Source organism: Haliotis cracherodii, unplaced genomic scaffold (assembly GCF_022045235.1).
Source record: "Haliotis cracherodii isolate W230 unplaced genomic scaffold, xgHalCrac1.p SCAF_4, whole genome shotgun sequence".
Classification (NCBI taxonomy): Eukaryota; Metazoa; Mollusca; class Gastropoda; order Lepetellida; family Haliotidae; genus Haliotis; species Haliotis cracherodii.
This window is the reverse complement of record NW_027266297.1, coordinates 51,113,392-51,133,660: the sequence shown is the minus strand read 5'-3', so window position 1 is coordinate 51,133,660 and position 20,269 is coordinate 51,113,392. Positions and strand designations below refer to the sequence as shown.

At 38.6% G+C, this 20,269-nt stretch overlaps 1 protein-coding gene across 2 annotated transcripts in view; it reads right to left on the bottom strand.

Moving 5' to 3' along the window:
- LOC139479012 (serine-rich adhesin for platelets-like) overlaps positions 1-20,269 on the bottom strand; it is a 134,725-nt gene that overhangs the window by 97,625 nt on the left and 16,831 nt on the right. For both annotated transcript variants that reach the window (XM_071261742.1, XM_071261743.1), the window contains exon 2: positions 3,423-3,568. In XM_071261742.1, the coding sequence (XP_071117843.1) occupies positions 3,423-3,568 (146 nt within the window). The remainder of the gene's footprint in view (positions 1-3,422; positions 3,569-20,269) is intronic.

Genomic DNA, 20,269 nt, shown 5'->3' with positions numbered 1-20,269 from the left:
TTGAAGAACTATCTGAAGAAAAGAAAATATCCTTCCTCCTGAACAGCAGCACATGAAGTCATATATTTGCAGATTTACAGCTGGTATTTTATCTTAAATATTTAAGTCCAAAAGCCATTTTGTAACCATTATAAAACTAACTTTAATGTTTAATTACTTCTATCAGTTGAGTATAGGACACTTGAAAAAGTACATGGGCCAAAATGGACCATGTGGTTAATTATTTTACAAACAAGTTTTATAATATGTTAATATTTCATTTACTAATTTAATATTACTTTAAATGGTATTATATATGTTATTCAATTTAATTCAGCACCCTAATATAGATATTAATCTCTGACAGAAGCAGATGAAAACAGATTGAAAAATGGCCATTCCATACCTGAAAAAAAGAAAATATCCTTCCTCCTCAACAGCAGCACATAAGTGAGGAGGAAGTCAGGTATGGGATGAAGCTACCTGTAAAGGACCAGGGTGGCCAATTAGAAGACAGATTGCATTAAGCATCAAAGGAAGTGCTTAATGCAAGATATAAATAGACTGAGGGAAACCCTAAAGGTGTGAAAAAATGTCGAAAGATAGACAGAAGGTTGAAGGGGAAGATCTGGTGAGAGATTCCCAGAGACTGAAAATAATGGTGTTGTGTAGTTTAAACAGTTATTTACTGACATTCAACTGTAGACAAGACAAACAATGAACATATAGATGATTATGATGATGATGTATGAATAATGATGTAAATAGCAATAGTACCCTGCTACATCTACATGGAGGCCAACTTCTTTCTCATATCACTGATGTTGTAGTCTGTTGCCCACATGGAGGCCAACTTCTTTCTCAGATCACTGATGTTGTAGTCTGTTGCCCACATGGAGGCCAACTTCTTTCTCATATCACTGATGTTGTAGTCTGTTGCCCACATGGAGGCCAACTTCTTTCTCATATCACTGATGTTGTAGTCTGTTGCCCACATGGAGGCCAACTTCTTTCTCATATCACTGATGTTGTAGTCTGTTGCCCACACAGAGGCCAACTTCTTTCTCATATCACTGATGTTGTAGTCTGTTGCCCACATGGAGGCCAACTTTTTTCTCATATCACTGATGGTGTAGTCAAATGCCCACACAGAGGCCAACTTTGTTCTCATATCACTGATCTTGTAGTCTGTTGCCCACATGGAGGCCAACTTCTTTCTCATATCACTGATGTTGTAGTCTACTGCCCACACTGAGGCCAACTTCTTTCTCATATCACTGATGTTGTAGTCTGTTGCCCACACAGAGGCCAACTTCTTTCTCATATCACTGATGTTGTAGTCTGTTGCCCACATGGAGGCCAACTTCTTTCTCATATCACTGATGTTGTAGTCTACTGCCCACACAGAGTTCAACTTTCTCTCATATCACTGATGTTGTAGTCTGTTGCCCACATGGAGGCCAACTTCTTTCTCATATCACTGATATTGTAGTATGTTGCCCACACAGAGGCCAACTTCTTTCTCATATCACTGATGTTGTAGTCTGTTGCCTACATGGAGGCCAACTTCTTTCTCATATCACTGATGTTGTAGTCTACTGCCCACACAGACGCCAACTTCTGTCTCTTATCACTGATGTTGTAGTCTGTTGCCCACATGGAGGCCAACTTCTTTCTCATATCACTGATGTTGTAGTCTACTGCCCACACAAGCCAACTTCTTTCTCATATCACTGATGTTGTAGTCTGTTGCCCACACAGAGGCCAATTTATTTTTCATATCACTAATGTTGTAATCTGTTACCCACATGGAGGCCAACTTCTTTCTCATATCACTGATGTTGTAGTCTGTTGCCCACATGGAGGCCAACTTCTTTCTCATATCACTGATGTTGTAGTCTACTGCCCACATGGAGGCCAACTTCTTTCTCAGATCACTGATGTTGTTGTCTATTGCCCACACAGAGGCCAACTTCTTTCTCTTATCACTGATGTTGTAGTCTGTTGCCCACATGGAGGCCAACTTCTTTCTCATATCACTGATGTTGTAGTCTGTTGCCCACACAGAGTTCAACTTTGTTCTCATATCACTGATGTTGTAGTCTGTTGCCCACACAGAGGCCAACTTCTTTCCCATATCACTGATGTTGTAGTCTATTGCCCACAGAGAGGCCAACTTTGTTCTCATATCACTGATGTTGTAGTCTGTTGCCCACACAGAGTTCATTTTGTTCTCATATCACTGGGCCTCCATCTGGGTGACAGAGGACTGCATGTTTTTACTCACAATTTATTGACAGTCGTGGCACTTGTTTTACACTAATGGAAGGATGGTATCTCCAAAGGTCAGTGTTCCTTTTCAATACATAGGCAAGCTGGGCGACAATGCTATCACCGCCTATCACGTCGCTGTGGGTGTGGGGTGCTTTGTAGCATGGTTCTTATGGGCTACACTGCAAGTAACAAATTAACTTGCATCCAAATGATAATCGTGCTTAAGGCTACCATCTTCTCAGCGGGAACCTTTCTAGGGTTACCTGCTTCTCAGTGGGAACCTTGTCTTTCCCGACTTTTCAGCCATGCAATCGTAAAAAAGCTTACGTTGGGCAACCAATTGCCATGCGTAATGGCCTGGCGGTGGTAGTCGTCATGTCAGAGGTAGTTGACATTTGAGTTGGCGGGAGCGTTTAAATATGCAGCAGTAGCTGCTAATCGCCGTTGGAAATGCTAGTTGCCATGGCAACAGTAGCTTTTTCATATACCCAACAAGCAGCTTAGTAGCCCACTAGTACCTGCACACCCTCAGCCATTTAATCCACTCTCATCTCGTGTTTTTATTATAGGCTATGGCCAATAATTCCACACAGAAGAATGACTTGGGAGGATGTTCAGTTGAAATGAGATTCTGATAATCATGAGTGCATCAAGCATGTTGATCGGCAATCCAAAACAAGAGCCAGAGACAACTGCAGTGTTCGTGCAGTGATACCCAGGGCCTGAGTCCAACCTGACGACCACTCATGTTGTCCAGTCAACGTGTATACAGTGTTCCATGACTAGAGAGCCAGCAATTTTTCAGAGAGGGAAGATCCATTTAATGATGAAATGCCAAAGTGGCTAAATCTGATAAAAATCCAGATATATTCCCAAATAAGAATGTAACATCACTAATACAGATATGTTCTATACTCCATGTATATCTTGGCTCTGGCCAGACCATTAATTGTTCTGAGACTGTTGCAATGATAGACCAATGCAAAGGGAAGTAAGTGTAAACTTACTTTGTTTATGAGTGGCCAGGTTTGGTTGGATAATAGTACTGTGGGTACGTGGGTCTCAAATCTCTACCCATACAAGTCCTACTACAAGCAGTGATATTTTGCAATTATAAAGAAACTGTTTATATTTTCTCACATTTTAATGGCCACTGACAGTATTCTTACCTTCTAAAAGTTTTCTTTGTCTTCACACAATACTTGCAGAACAGAATGACACACACGACGATAAAAAGCCCTCCAACAACGCCAGCAACAAGGATGATGAGTGTGATGACTGGGGACACCGTAGCCTCACCATGCCCCATGTAGGTCTGTTGGAAGACAAAAATACTTTGACATAGATCAAGAAAATCATGATATCTTTCATAAAACATACTGCAAAACACAACCATATTAAAACCTTTAAGTGCACACACTTATTACCATCGCCTCTTCTGGTGATGTACTACACTGTGACATCTCTCATCTTCCATGAAAAGTCACAAGATTGTGTGCACACACTAGTTCCCATCACCTTTTCTGGTGACGTACAACACTGTGACATGTCTGACCTTCCATGAAAAGTCACAAGATTGTGTGCACACACACGTTACCATCGCCTTTTCTGGTGACGTTCAACATTGTGACATGTCTGACCTTCCATAAAATGTCACGAGTTTGTTATACCTGTTCATTTACTTGAACTTGCAGGAGGGATACGATGTGTTTATTTTTAAGCACATAACACTTGATAATTTTGTTTTATACTTTATAATCATAAACAACTACTACTCTAATCTTTTTTTAAAACTCTGAAACATACAGCGTAGATTGTGTAAGGTAGGCAGAGCATGAAAACTGTTTTGTTGGTTATCTACTCCTTACAACTTCACCTCTTAAACTGCTGATCGACTAAAACGCTCATCAATTATTTAGACCCCAAAGGTAGTGTTGTAGCGAGGGATCACTGTATCTTGCAGTAGTTTTGAAATAATGTGATAAGTACATCAACTGTACAGGCAGCTAAGTCATCAGTTATATAATTGTGTGTTGACACAAGTGACCAAACAGCTAGCAAAATGGGTGTGTCAAAGTGTAAGAAACATATTGAAGATATTTCGTTGTCTTTTTGGCCATCTGTCTGACAGTCAAGGTCATTCTCAAAAGGTCTGACACACTTATCAATAAGCTTGGTATATTCTTTCTTTATGATGATGTCACAACAAGGGTTGGTCAAAACAAATACAAAGATCAAGCTTTAGATTCTGGTATATAAATGCAGAAAAACCCTTTCCATAATCATAAAAATTCCTTTGTCAGATTCCAACAGAATCATAAACATGTGTTAATGAATCACTATACAAATAGTTACAAATTCACGATGTCAATATGTGAAAACAAGGAACCGAGGACCCGACCCCTAAGGTGGTCAGACCGCAGAAGGAGTCGGATCTGAGGGTCCTTGTTTTCGCATATTTACCTCATTAAGGTGAGGTGGTGAGGTGAAATGGGGTTTAACGTCGCGTCCAAGATTATTGCACTTATATAGCGACGTTACCTCATTAAGAGTAATCATTCGTTTTGTTATACCATATTCACTTTAGTGTTTATGAAGTCTTTAAACTGTCCTCTGTTTCATTACAGTAACATAGCTGCGAAACGTGAAATGTTCGTACCAGATGCCACCTTGTTTCTAAGAAGACAAGTCAATAAGCATCACGAGACAGGTCAATACTAATCATGCGATGAGTCAATATTCAAGGTCAGTGTCAGTCACATGATTTCGGGGTCTACATTGAAATGTAAAGTTATGTCACGTGGTATGGATTAACCAATGGAATTGTAAGATCATTAATAGAGGTATAACTATTAAATATTGATGTGTTCATGAAAATGGAAGCATATCATGCCCCAACAGTAGCATTTGTCATAAACACTTGCAAAGCCAAGTGCAGTGAACAGACACTGGAACATATGGTACAAACAGGGAGTTGCATTTTGGTCACTGATGGATCTAATTTGGAAATGCCTTTCACATATCTCCCATAAAACTCTTTAAAAGCTTTACTAAGGCCTTGCATGCCGTACCACTGAGTCACATGATGGTCTTTGAATTCTGTGTAGAAAGAGCATACTTGATTATACCTCAAACATTGTGAAATGTAGACACCAAAGCCTGGAGCTGCTGTAATATTACTTGACATAAAGGGAAAGTTGAATATTCGAAAGTTGAAGTCATCCCTCTTGTCATACAGATTTGTGGATAGATTTTTGTCACTCGGAATATTTTAATAGATCTAAATATGAAACAGATGAGATTGTTTCACTTCTCTTTTACTTTTAGTTCAGGTGAGTGAACAGTAGAAGGGAATTGGCTATTTGATCATTACTGAACAACATCACATTGATATACCTGAAACATAAGTGAAACTTCTTGGCCAATACAATTTTGCTTATTCATACAGAAATTCTGATTCTGATGCACAAAGAAACAAATCAGCAAGGAGGGGAGCACAGGTGGTGCACATTGTAATGCCTACTAATTGCTCCAATGTCCTATCACCAATTGCACACAAATGCTATCTATGAAGAAGTCCAGCATTTAACATAGATTCTCAGTAAACTTCACATTGCATTGGCTTTTATTTTTGACAAATTGTGCTGACCTCTGATAGAGGTGGAAATATAACTATGGTCACCACATTTAGTGACAAATTGTGCTGACCTCTGATAGAGGTGGAAATATAACTATGGTCACCACATGTAGTGACAAATTGTGCTGACCTCTGATAGAGGTGGAAACATAACTATGGTCACCACATGTAGTGACAAATTGTGCTGACCTCTGATAGAGGTGGAAACATAACTATGGTCACCACATGTAGTGACAAATTGTGCTGACCTCTGATAGAGGTGGAAATATAACTATGGTCACCACATGTAGTGACAAATTGTGCTGACCTCTGATAGAGGTGGAAATATAACTATGGTCACCACATGTAGTGACAAATTGTGCTGACCTCTGATAGAGGTGGAAATATAACTATGGTCACCACATGTAGTGACAAATGCTCAATGGATAAAGTGTTTCCTAAAGTTTGTTGTGGTTAGATCATATACTAGACACCAAAAGAAAATGGGGACATGATTTTGTGTCATAATTTTGGATTCAGTCTTGCGGGTTCTGTGGGAAGAAAACAGACACTGGAGACCCAAAGTCAGCTCACAAACCCACATCCACAGCCTTCATGCCTGTTTCATGCCTGCTCACCGTCTTGCAACTTAGCATATTGAATGACATGACTAGAACCTGCAACCTCACATATCATGTTTAGTATTGTAACCCACTGAGCCACAGGTGCAGGGGATGAGAGCGTGTTTACTCTTACATGTCAAGATTTCAGTTGTCTGCATGCTGCATTCTTTCTACCTTCGCTGTCACAGAATTTGTTTTATACCATGACTACTGTATTGTCTCACTATAAGGTATCCTTATGTTTTCTTATTCTTTCTGGTATTTCTTGCAGTTGGAGAGTTCATAAGTTAGTTATAACAATCATTGGTTTTCGTTGACAATGTAAAACCTCGAGCTTGGGAAAAGTCCTCTCTCAAGGTTTTACATTTTCAACCAAAACCCATGAATCATGTTTTAACTATAACTCAAAACACCATTTCTGCACTTGCCCGTAGATGTCAACTATGTAATGTCATAATTGACCGACCATGTTCTTTATGTCTATGAGTAATGACCCCTGCCCATTACTTTTGGATACAGTTTGGCATGGGTTTGGCAAAAAAGGGAAGGCAGGTTAACCTTTTGAACCATATTATAGTCTACCAGATCTAGGACAGGATAACGATAAGTGAGCACACCCAGAGGTCACAGAATGAAGGCCACCAAAAGCAAAGTCATAACTGGAAGTGACGTCATAGGCATGTGTGGGGCAAAGGTCCCTAGGGATTGATGATATCACAATTGTGGAACTGAATGCAATATAAATTTATCACATATTTGCATATGTCCTTGTCAACTACTGTCGACTATCCAGGGTATTAGTCTACAGAAGAACCCACCAATCCCTTGATTATATTCTGGCACTGAAGTTTTGTATTTGTAAGAATTATCATACAATGGTTATCAGATACCATACCATAGATGCCCTACTCAGACAAAATAAACTGACGTCCAAAAGAAACTTTACCAGAGTTTGAAATCACTCTTGCTCAAAAACAACAAAACATACATGCATGAAGTAAAGTGTATTGAGAAGATCAATATATCAACATAATCAAAACTGAAAATGACAATTATACCACGACCGAGAATGACGTCAGAGCCCCCCAAAGTTGGGTGTGGTACAAAACTCGAGCTTTCAGAATCATGGACAATAGGCAGAGTACATAAACAATCGCTCACGTTCAATAACAAGTCATTAGTAGCGTTTGTGACCACCAAATGCCTCAATACACGCAAAAACTCTTCGACGCACAGAGAAAGTCAATCGTCAGATGAGGTCACGTGGGATTTGACGCCATTCTTCTTGGAGGGCCAAGATCAGTTCTTGCCGGTTGGCTGGAGAGTGTGGTCGTTGTCGAAAACGACGTTCCATCAAGTCCCAGAGGTGTTCTATGGGGGACATGTCGGGTGAGCGTGCAGGCCACGGCAGGACGTTGACGTTGTTGGCTGCGAGGAAGTTGGTGACAATTCTGGCTGTATGGGCTCTAGTGTTGTCATGCTGATAAATAAAACCACGTGGCTGCTGTTGGAGAAATGGTAGGACAACTGGACGAAGAATGTTATCCATGTAACGCTGAGCTGTCAAGTTTCCGTCAACGATGACCAGCGGTGTCCTCTCCTGCCCACAGATCCCTCCTCACACCATGACACTCCCTCCACCATATGGCACGACCTCCTGCACACAACACGCTGCTGTTCGTTCACCCCTTCGGCGGTAAACACGTTGTCTTCCATCAGCCCTAAACATACAGAATCGACTTTCATCAGTGAAGACAACCCTCTGCCAGTCACGTCGTTGCCAACGTCGTACAGTCCGGGCCCATCTCAATCGCAGACGACGATGTTGCGCTGTCAATAGCTGTCCTCTGTATGGTCTAAAAGCCCTGATTCCATGAGCCCTGAGTCTCCTGGCCACTGTCTGTCGACTAACCCTGTGACCTAAGGCATTTGTCCCCGATAACGTCACTGTCAGGAAGCGATTTCGGAGGTGCAAGGTACACAAGTACCGGTCATCATGGGGCGTGGTCACCCTGGGTCTGCCTGTTCTTGCCTGTCAGCGGTCCGCCCTGTCTGTCTAATGTTGCATCCAGTTGGTAACGGCAACACAGGAGCAACCAAAGGTTCATGCGATATGGGCGTGGGACGTTCCCATCTGTACCATACCCAAGGCTCGTTCACGTTGTTCAACTGTGAGTCGGTAACCATTAGTGATGTTACACACTGGTGTAAATAATTTTCTTTAATCTTGAAAACTTCTTTTTTTGACTTTACATCTGCTGTTCTCTCACGTTTCACGTGCGCCTAGAGAATGTCACTGTGCGTGGTCGTTGGTGGTCGCCTTTCAGTGTTTATGAATCACTATCAAAAAGTAATGATACCAGGTGTTTGTGAAAATTTTAGTGTATCCTGCCCCACCGATGCACCCATAACAAACACATACAAACGCAAGTCAAATGTTCACCTGAAACAACATGGGAACATACTTGTAGGATGTCATCTCAAGTATGACTTCACGGCCTGCAACAAATTTGGTTGGATTTGTTACACCTTTTTGATGAGTTTAAGACTGCTTTGAACAGTATTTCAGTATGATGTGAGATAAGTCCAAAGCCATATGGATTTTAGATGATAACCACAATGGTGAAACCCACAAGCACAGTATGAGGCTTCAAAACCTAGAAACAGAATCAGGGCGAATCTGGGATTTGAAGTAGACGATTGGGACACCCGTGCCACCCTAAAATTGTTAGTAGTTACTGACACGTTAAATATGTTTTTAGTTGAATATACATATCGCTTTCAAGTCATGTTTAAAAAAATAAGTAACATATTTGCAATAAAAATTTAAAAAAATGTCTGTGACATATGACATGTGTATTCTTCGGATGAACTTGTAACGGCCTATGATAAATCAAAGCCTGAGGGAAACCCAAGACTGAAATGAACTGATAATAATTGAAAGGAGTGAGTGAGTGAGTGAGTTGGATTTAACGCCGCTTTTAACATAATTCCAGTTATATCGGTATGTCAGCTTAATGTGGGACGAAAGCCCGAAGTGATGCAGGTCTCAGATGTTTACCACTTTGGTGAAACCCACGAGCACAGGTATGGTGCTGACAAACCTAGAAACATAATCAGGGGGAACCGGGATTAGAACCCACAATCATAGGTTTCTGGCGTGCCCAAGGGACACAACTCTGCACAGCGAATCGCGGCGCCTTAGATGACTGGGCCACCCGTGCCCCCCTATAATTGAAATGAAAGCATTTATAAGACTTCTTTTGCCTGACATGTATTGAATGAATCCAATCAACATCATAAATCCTCTCCTAATCCTTCCAGGCTGATTGGGGGCGGTCGGGTAGCCTAGTGGTTAAAGTGTTGGCTCGTCACGCCGAAGACCCGGGTTCGATTCCCGACATGGGTACAATGTGTGAAGCCTATTTCTGGTGGCCCCCGCCGTGATATTGCTGGTATATTGCTAAAAGCGGCGTAAAACCATACTCACTCACTCACTCACTCCAGGCTGATTGCTTCCAAATTGTTTGATAGGCATTTCTCAGGTGTTGACAGATGACAAAGTAGACAAAGACTTTATGGATAACAACTTGAGAATAACAACCGTATAATAGAGAAGTTGTTATCCATAATTCTTTTGTCTACTTTGATTCCTTCTATTTGTCTTAGCAGTGCTATAAGTCTGACAGTGCTAAATTCTAATTAGAGTGTTTAAAATTTATCTCTGAATTCCATTTTGAGGACAAGCACTGAAACAAAAAAAACAATATAATTCTGAATTACAACTTATTGTCTGTAGGCTACATTTAAAATATTTCTAGACCCATAATTTGATAGGTTGTCAACCGAAAACATTATGATTGGTAATGACAGTGATCCAAATTAGTTTAGACAGATTCCACAGATATTGCATTTCACTTCCAAATATATTACTAAACAATGAAAAGCAGTAGTGTGTAGGAAGCCTGTAATTGGAGCAGTTCAGTGGGCATCTTGCAACATGTTCACACTTCACACTCAAGTAGGTCATGGAAGTGAGTCAACATCTTGTGTCTGCCCCCCTTACAGATTCCACCAGTGCATCATGACCTCCTCATCATGCTCAGGGCTGAGAGGTGAGGTGAACATGCATGCCAATCCACCCTGGGTATAGCTTGTTGCCTGATACTGGCATTGACCACATTGCCACAGTGTGGGCAAGTTCTATAACCACACATGGTCATCATGAAAGATACCATAATTGGGGGCAATATTGAGATTCCCAGCAACAATGTGTAACTGTGTCCTTGAAATATCTGTAATGCCATCCCAGACCATTATTGAACCAGCACCATATTGATTATGCATCACAACAGCATCATCCTGAAAAACATTCCTGACACCATCTGTAAAGACGACTTCGTCATCATTGAAGAATTCATTGACTCTGCTTTTATCTGAGAACAAAACTGATGACCAGAAATGCTGATGGCGTTGACACCAAATAAAAATCCACGTCAGTCATTCTCAAAATTGGTCCTGGTTTTCATGACCCAGGTAAAATAGCCAAATTCAAAAGTTAACCGACTTAAAAAATGACTTCAATCATTGTGAATCCAGTACGCAGTTTTATCAAACAAGAAATCAATAGAAAACTTGAAAAATCTAAATTTTAAATTTAAACATACCAAAAGCCATCAGTGGTGTACCAATTTTGATATTGATATTTATTTAAATTTCCACAATGTAACTGTTGTTTCTATGTTGATTGATACAGTTCATTGAAGCTGTTCTGCATATGCAAGGAGTTGTTCGTTACCTTGTCCACTACAGCAATATATTTGTGAAATGAAATACTGTTCTGAGAAAAACTTGTTTCTGCTTGATGCATTAACTCAAATAACAAAGTTCATACTGTCCATATTGTTTACATTCATTTTTCAGATTATTATTATTATGCTTGAATGGGTCATACTAGGTACAGTTATGTTTAAAAAGAACAATATTGTAAATTTGAATTTAAATAGATTAGTATGATTTACATCAATGATTTCAGTGTTAACCCATTGATTGGAACTGTTGCTCAAATGACAAGAATATCCCAGTGCCATTTTTACTTCTTATTACATACCATCACCTTCATTACAAAATGACGTTGTATCTTAATGACATTTTCATGTAATAAAAGTTGGATTTCTTAACACAAAATAGAGAAGTCTCCAAAACATTTTTAAATGGTTCTTTGTGTTTGGTGTAACACCACTTTTAAAATGGTGTAAAACAAAGACAATTTTCTCACAATGTGTATGTAAAATGCTTCTTAACGTAGATAAAAACATATATGTAGTTTTAAAATTGTTTAAAATACTGAATATATATTATTTTGAAAAGTATTTATATGAAAAATAGAATAAATAGTTTACCGACTATGTGTGTGTAGCAGGATGTGGAGTCATCCCACAGATGACATCCTTACCTTGTCAGCCTGCTGACGGGGTTAACCTCTTTGGTCATGTGGACAAGGCATCTGACCTCTGATCAGAAGGTCTGTGGTTCGAATCCCATCACTGGACTCGTAAATGTTATGGCTGCTACATTGGCGCCCAACTAGGGTCTGAGCATGTTCATATTACATTTGAGCAAAATAAGTCTCAGTACCTTACTATGCGGCCTGGGATGTGCCTCCTGTTGACGGGGAAGTATGTAGCAGGACGTGGAGTCATCCCACAGATGACATCCTTATCGAATCCCATCACGGGACATGTGGAACACCAATGACACTTATCCCATATATTGTGACTTCTTTTTACTGACAAATAAAGTTTTATTTTGTGTGTTCTATATCATGGGGTTACATCACTATATATCAGATGGTGAACTGAACCATAAAAACTCACGACAATCACTTCTTTTTCATTATAATGTTTTATTGAACAAATAAACTCGATATTAGTGACAATGAAATAGTGTTGACTGTAAAGAAGTCACATGTTACCTTATTTCACAATAAGACCTATGTCAACATCAGATGTTCCACAAAGAAGTCATTGGTGTAACAAATTATGTCACAGGTGTAACTCTTAACTTATGTTTTATGGTATTTTAATGTTGTTCTTATAAAAAAATAATTAAAATCCATTTTCTGTGGTACATGAAAAACACATTTAAATCACATTTACCTTTTACATTTGCTAATATTAGTGGCATAACAAATAAAGTCATTGGAATAACAGTAGCGCTGTGAGGTTATAATAAAATTCTCTTTTGCACATACATGTATGTATATTATGATTTTATCAAATAGCTTATTGAAGTTTGTAAAAGCTTATTCATGACAATAAAGAATACAAAGATTTGTTTTATTAGAAGGACCATATTAAGAAATATCATTAACATATCAGTGGTGACATGAATTCGTCAAAATCAGTCAAATTAAGTTACCAAATTGCTGAATGTTTTAATTTTTCTATTTCCTTTTAAGACTTTATCCTATTTCAAATGAATGAAATTTGTTTAAAACCATAATTGAACTATTTTATAAAAAATACAAAAAAAACTGCTCCCCCTGTAGTGAAGCATGTGCTCAACAAAACAAATTAACAATCTCCATATGCATCTAACAAACAAAATCTGTTGAATTAGTGCACATGCGATCAATAACAATGTTACACTAATGACAACCCAGACAATTATGGTACCAGTCCAACATACAAGTTCTTATCAACTGCTCTGCTGCTGGCTCTTCATGGCCTCTGCTACTTTGCCTCATGCACAGGAAGTGACTCGGAGAATGGATCACTCAGTTTCTTATCGAATTTTAAAGGGGGATTACTCTTATTACAGCTATTTATGATTTAGTAAGACAAGTGCACTTGCTTGATAAAGGTGTTAGGATCTACACTGAAACGTCGCACTAATTGTAATAAAGAAGTTGTTCATCCATAGAACTTGTCTTACTTCATCACACCAACTTCTAAATGCCACTGAAAGACGTTATTTATGATTTGTTACACTTGGGACATGCATAAAATTTTGTATTAAATAACTTAAATAGACTGTAACACTTAAGATGATTCTCAAGGTATAGTCAAAACATTACTTTTAACAGGATAAAACGCAACATCAAAGACAATCAAGACAAATTTACTGTATTTGGAATTATATGAGCAATTATTAATATGATTAAATTACGTAAAAGTTGTTTATTTATATATGGTAATCAAATATTGTTTTTATTTGCTCCTTAATTGTCTTTTTCTGACCATATAGAGGACCAATTTTGAGAATGACCCAAGTATCTGATAATCAATGACACAAGCTATACTTGTCAAAAAATAAAAAGTACAGGTGATATTGATATACATATAAGAAAGACATCAGCACATCAGTGACATCTGAGCATGAATGTCATTTGGCACCAACCTGTTTGTTATTTTTGGAATCATCCAAATGAAGCAATGACCAAATGCATAACCCAAACATAACATTAACAAAAAGTGCACGTTGTGTCAAGTCCGGCCTACTCAGGGAAGGAGAACTATTTGGTTCATGATGAGTCAAGATTTATGTTGCATATAAGCTGATGCACTGACATTGCAATGAATGTTTTGCAACCAACAATATATCTGAGGTTGATAAATTTTGTAATGGCAGCATAATGATCGTGATGGCATCTCCCCTTCTGGTGGAACAAACAAGTTCAACAAAACTTGACAGCCCAGTGCTATTGCAATGAAATTCTACATGTTGTTCCAGTTAGGCAACTTTTTTGTTTTATCTGGGATTATGAATTTGGATTTAAAACAATACCACAGTAACAATTTTAACATTGTATATTGCAATCAATAATTAAAGTTTTTTTGTACCTAGAACGAGGGAGGCATCTCACATTTTTTTCTAGCAATTTCAGTTTCCACTATCAACCCACGTTTAAAAGCCAACTTGGCTCTGATGTCATTTGACAGAAAAAGCTTGCATTTCATCTGAAATAACTATTTACCAAAATGTTTGTACATAAACACCAATTGTATCTTATTTTCTTAAAGTAGAAATAAGCCTCACCTAATAACTGCCAGTAGAAAGCCAGAAGTTAGCACAAGTGGGATCATCATAAATTATCTGATACAGGTTTAGAATGACAATAATAATTCTTTCGAATACTTTACCTCAATTACATACAAAGTCATAATTACTGTATTTGGTCTTTCATCACACTATATAATCTTTAGATTTTCAACAGATGCTCCTCTTCAATGTCAGTTATCTGTCATGTGGAAAATATTATAATCAACCAAGCAACTGTGTATTCACAATGCAGAAATACATAACTTCTTTCCTGTGTGTGCTTAGAGAAGCAAAGAATTTTTTTCATGCTTATATTAGCACACGGTCAGTTTACTTTTCACAATGTAATTTCTTAAGCTTTTTGTTCATAAGTTAATTCTTATCTGGTTTGAAGAGAAAATCACACAAGTAGGGTGCTTTTGGCAACGTGTTGTGGGCATGGAGCCTTCATCTAGAGACATAGTCTGCTCTGAGTCTGGATCTTCTCACCCACTCAGGATCCTCACCCTGCTTGTCATCGCTGCAGGAGTTTATGTGTGTTGGCCAGGATCTAGATGCATACATTTTGATTTGTTACAGGAGAAGGATTTACTTTCTTTTGTCACCAGAATTGTCTAGGAAGGCAAGATCTAAATAGGCTTCTAAGAGTAAACCATCAAATGTGTTGGCAGGGTTGTGGTGCAACCTCAAGTCAATACCCACATGGGTAAACAGTCCAACCCGTCACTCATTACCTGCTTGACACTTAGTAAGGATAAGAATTTATGAATGAACAACTTCTTTTTTACAATTAAGAGCGAGGTTTCAGTGTAGGTTCTAACACTGTTATCAACAAAGTGCTTGATACTTGCTTGATGATGGTGTTAGTGATAGAGGCCTTCATAACACTTGTCGTACAAGCTGTAGTGAAAGAGACTTTCATAACACTTGTCGTACAAGCTGTAGTGAAAGAGACCTTCATAACACTTGTCGTACAAGCTGTAGTGAAACAGACTTTCATAACACTTGTCGTACAAGCTGTAGTGAAAGAGACCTTCATAACACTTGTCGTACAAGCTGTAGTGAAAGAGACCTTCATAACACTTGTCCTGCAGGCTGTAGTGAAAGAGACTTTCATAACACTTGTCATACAAGCTGTAGTGAAAGAGACCTTCATAACACTTGTCGTGCAGGCTGTAGTGAAAGAGACCTTCATAACTCTTGTCGTACAAGCTGTAGTGAAAGAGACCTTCATAACACTTGTCGTACAAGCTGTAGTGAAAGAGACCTTCATAACACTTGTCGTGCAGGCTGTAGTGAAAGAGACTTTCATAAAACTTGTCGTACAAGCTGTAGTGAAAGAGACCTTCATAACACTTGTTGTGCAGGCTGTAGTGAAAGAGACCTTCATAACACTTGTCGTGCAGGCTGTAGTGAAAGAGACTTTCATAACACTTGTTGTGCAGGCTGTAGTGAAAGAGACCTTCATAACACTTGTCGTGCAGGCTGTAGTGAAAGAGACTTTCATAACACTTGTTGTGCAGGCTGTTGTGATGGAAACTTTCATAAGACTTGTTGTGCAAGCTGTAGTGATGGACACCTTTATAACACTTGTCGTGCAGGCTGTAGAGACAGTACCTTTATGACACTTATTGTGCGGACAGTCCTTGGTGTTCTGCTTCCTCCAATGCAGGCTGTAGAGATAGAGACTTTCATACCACTTATCGTGTGGACAGTCCTAGGTGTACTGCTACCTCCCATGCAGGCTGTAGAGATAGATACCTTAATAACACTTATTGTGTGGACAGTCCTAGGTGTACTGCTACCTCCCATGCAGGCTGTAGAGACAGATACCTTAATAACACTTATTGTGTGGACAGTCCTAGGTGTACTGCTACCTCCCATGCATGCCGTAGGGATAGAGACTATCATACCACTTATCGTGTGGACAGTCCTAGGTGTACTGCTACCTCCCATGCCATGCATGGTTCCCAGACTAGTAAAGCTACTATTGGAGAAACCCATACAGGTACAACTTCGTCGAGATATGCTCCGACAGCCCAAGTCCAGCATATTCCAGGAAAATCTGCCCAGCCTACATCTAACTGCCTGGAAGTTATCTCGCAGAAGATGCAAACATCAGGTTACTCTGAGCTTGCCTCGGATGCTGTGACAAGATTGTGAGGACCTTCATCCTCCCTTTTATATGACAACAGATGGGACAAGTTTGTCCAGTGGAGGAGACGACTAGGGATTATTGATAATGCTGTATCAATCCCTATGATAGCGGACTTCATTCTTCATCTACGTCAAGACAATAAATTCAGACACGGGACGACAGAAGGTTACAGATCAGTCCTTCATTCGGTACTTCAACATGATGGATTATCAATCAAAAACCATCCCATCCTCAACAGATTAATGAAATCCTTTCTACTAGAAGATATTAGGACCCCTTGTATTTTCGCCAAGTGGAATTTGTCTGTGGGTTTATAGGCACTGTTAACCGAACCTTACGAGCCCATGGCGAAGGCTACCCTACTTCAAAAAGCCAGGAAAACATCATTTCTGCTAGCCATAGTTACAGCAGCAGGAGTTTCGGATCAGACACCAGCAGCATCAGAGGGTGAGTACACCCTTGATTTCTCTGCTTATTTGGTGTAGGATGGATTAGAAGTACCTTAAATATCAACTATCACAATAAGACCTGAAGTGACGTCATTATCGGAAGTGACAGAGGTACCGGAAGTAACGTCAGCACCAGAAATAGCTGAACAAAGTCCTTCTAACCAGGAAATGACGTCTTTGGAGTAGAAATAGACCTAAAGACACGTAATTACCAAAAGAGGAAGTGACATACCGGAAGTAACGTCATACTGTGTTTATCTTATAGCAATAATGTAGAGCGTGTAGGATTAGAATCAGTACATTATGGTTTCCAGAAGAGGATTGCTGTCAATTACACAGGGAGTTACTATTGTCAGATATGTAATAGAGGTAGAAGTTTTGTAAGAATAATCGAACAATAGTTATCATTGTTAATAATTCTAAGAATATTATTTCTATGACATACGAATCACTCCCTCCCACCCCCCAATTCATCAACCTCTAGTAGGAGATGAGGTAAAAAAGTGATATGGCCACCATTGTGACGTCACGGCGTGGGTGGTTACGAGACTACTTGGCGGCAACTGATTGTGTGTAATTGACAGTGAAGAAGATGTCTGTTGAAAATCTAAAAATCTTAGTTATTGTGATTGAAGCCAAGGTAGAGGATTTATGGCAGATATATATAAGAGGTAGTATTCTTAGAATTATTAACAATGATAACTATTGTTCGATATTCAAGAGATATTTGATCGGTTCAATGCACAAACGAACGTACTGGTATGTTGTGTGAACTGACGCTCATGAACACATCACACGTGACGTCATGTGACTGATTGTTAGTTTTATCATTAATTGGCACACATTGGATTACTTCTCTCTGTTTCTATCGTTCATGTTTGTTTGGGCAGTGAGCATATATATCTGATCAGTGTCAAAGCAAACTGGATGTAGTAACTGAAGTCAGTGAAGTGAAACTATCACCATAACACCATCATCATTATACAGGTTGGAAATCAATAGGACTTCTTTTGAAAAATATTTGATTAGATAAAATAGTGTACTTGGTAAGTGAATTTCAATCTGTATTTAAGGTACATTGGCCCTGTTTCTGAATTTCTTGTCAAAATTTCAAAATGGAATTTTGCTACAGTAGTATCTAACATTTACTAATCATAACCTCATCATATACAAACCATATTACAATTACATAAATGGATTCCAATGATTTCCTTCTCTTTTACTTTGAACATATTACATTAACAACCTGTAGTTGAACATGATTTGTCAGTACACAATACCACATCTTGTACATTAAATTCTCTCCCCACTGAATTATATGCCTATACTTAAAGGGGCACTGATCTAAAGCAATTCCCTGGGACTGGTTGTTGCCTTTGTTATTGTTTTTTTCCCGTGAGTACCCGGATGATATAGCAGAAACCTAGACTAGTTCGCGACCTGTGCTGTGCAATTCATAAGTGCATTTGTCACTTTTATTGATAGTATAAGGGCGTATGGTCACATCTATCAACAAAGTGAAATACAGTTTTGGAAATAATAAGGAAATGTAGGTATCTTTGTGGGTAGCATCGGTAATGGTGACGAATTGGCATTGCTTATTTTATCGTGTTTATATTTTTTACAGTCAAAATGTGCAAAATCTTCACTTAGGAAATTTATTAAAAGCCTGAATATTCAGTTATTTTACAAATTGACTGGAAAATATGTCCATCTGTATTATTATGATAACGAATTCCAAACATTTTTATGTTTAATATCATCACCAAGAGACTGAAAATGTTATGATGAAAAGTACATTTCTATGTTGTTTGGCTTCTATTCCTACATAATAATCTATTGTGATGTTTACAAGCCCTTTTAGTTTTAGTCAATACGTTAAAGAAATGGACAGATTTTTCAGTCAAAATGACTGAAATATTTACACATTTCTTAAATTGCCTTAGAGAATCACATTTTACAAATTGACTGTAATATATACATGTTTACAAAGGAAAAGAACTGTGAAAACAACGTCTATCAATATCGCGCATCGAAGAAGTTCCAAACCAAGACGTAGAGGAACAGGAATGAATCTGTCAAATGCTACAGCAAATGAAGGAAAACAAAATGCAAATATCATAATTACAACCTACCAAATTTATGTGTATAATTTTAGGCAGCATCCTTGTTCAAGGAATGTATCTGTGAATATCCACACAAAGGAACAATATCCCACACATCTGCAGCTGTACAAAGAAATTTATTCGATGTCACGTGGCTCTGTAACAATCAAATATTTTTAAAAATATATATCGTTTCGGGATATTATAACCCGTGTTCATTTCTCAACTGATCACTTAGATTGTTTCAGGTGTTTCACATAGGTGTCATGTCTCAAAGGTCGGCTGAGAAGGCCCACGTGACAACTATTTTCACAACGTCCACGGTTCCTAAAAAAATCCATTGAGTTAGATAACAATGAGCAATCAATCAATATGTTATCAGTTAACCCTTTGAACAAAGTATGTTGTTTTTACATCGGCACTTCACGCCATGATATGAATGTATTCCCTTTGTTTTAGTAAACCTAGACATGTAAACATTCACTTTTGACATATCCACTGTGCAAGATAACAGTGATTAATCAATCAATGTATTTTCTGTTAATCCTTTGATGACTAGGAATAGGAACGATCTGTTGATTTACAAAAAAGTAAATCAACTGATCATTCATCTCTCGCTGGGCTGCCACATGCATATTACATAACACACATTTCACCTCACTTCAAACCTGGATTTAGATTGAATAATTACCTCAGACCCAATAAATGCCAAATGGGAACCTTTGTCAGGTATTCTGAGCGGTGCTACCACTAATTATACCTGTAATAAATTCATTAACTGAGCATCAAGCGAATGACGACAAATACACACAAGTGTAGGGTTATACGAGAAAACGTGGATGACAACAAGGGAGTAGTAATCGTATTATCGACGTAATCCGAAATCCGAAAATGCTTTCACTGCTTGGATACTCTTTTATTATTAAACTATAACAAATATTTAACTATTTCCAAATGACGTCATCCGATGAGCTTCTTTTTGTCTGTTTGTTTAGGCTGACGAAATTAATTAACATGCGCCC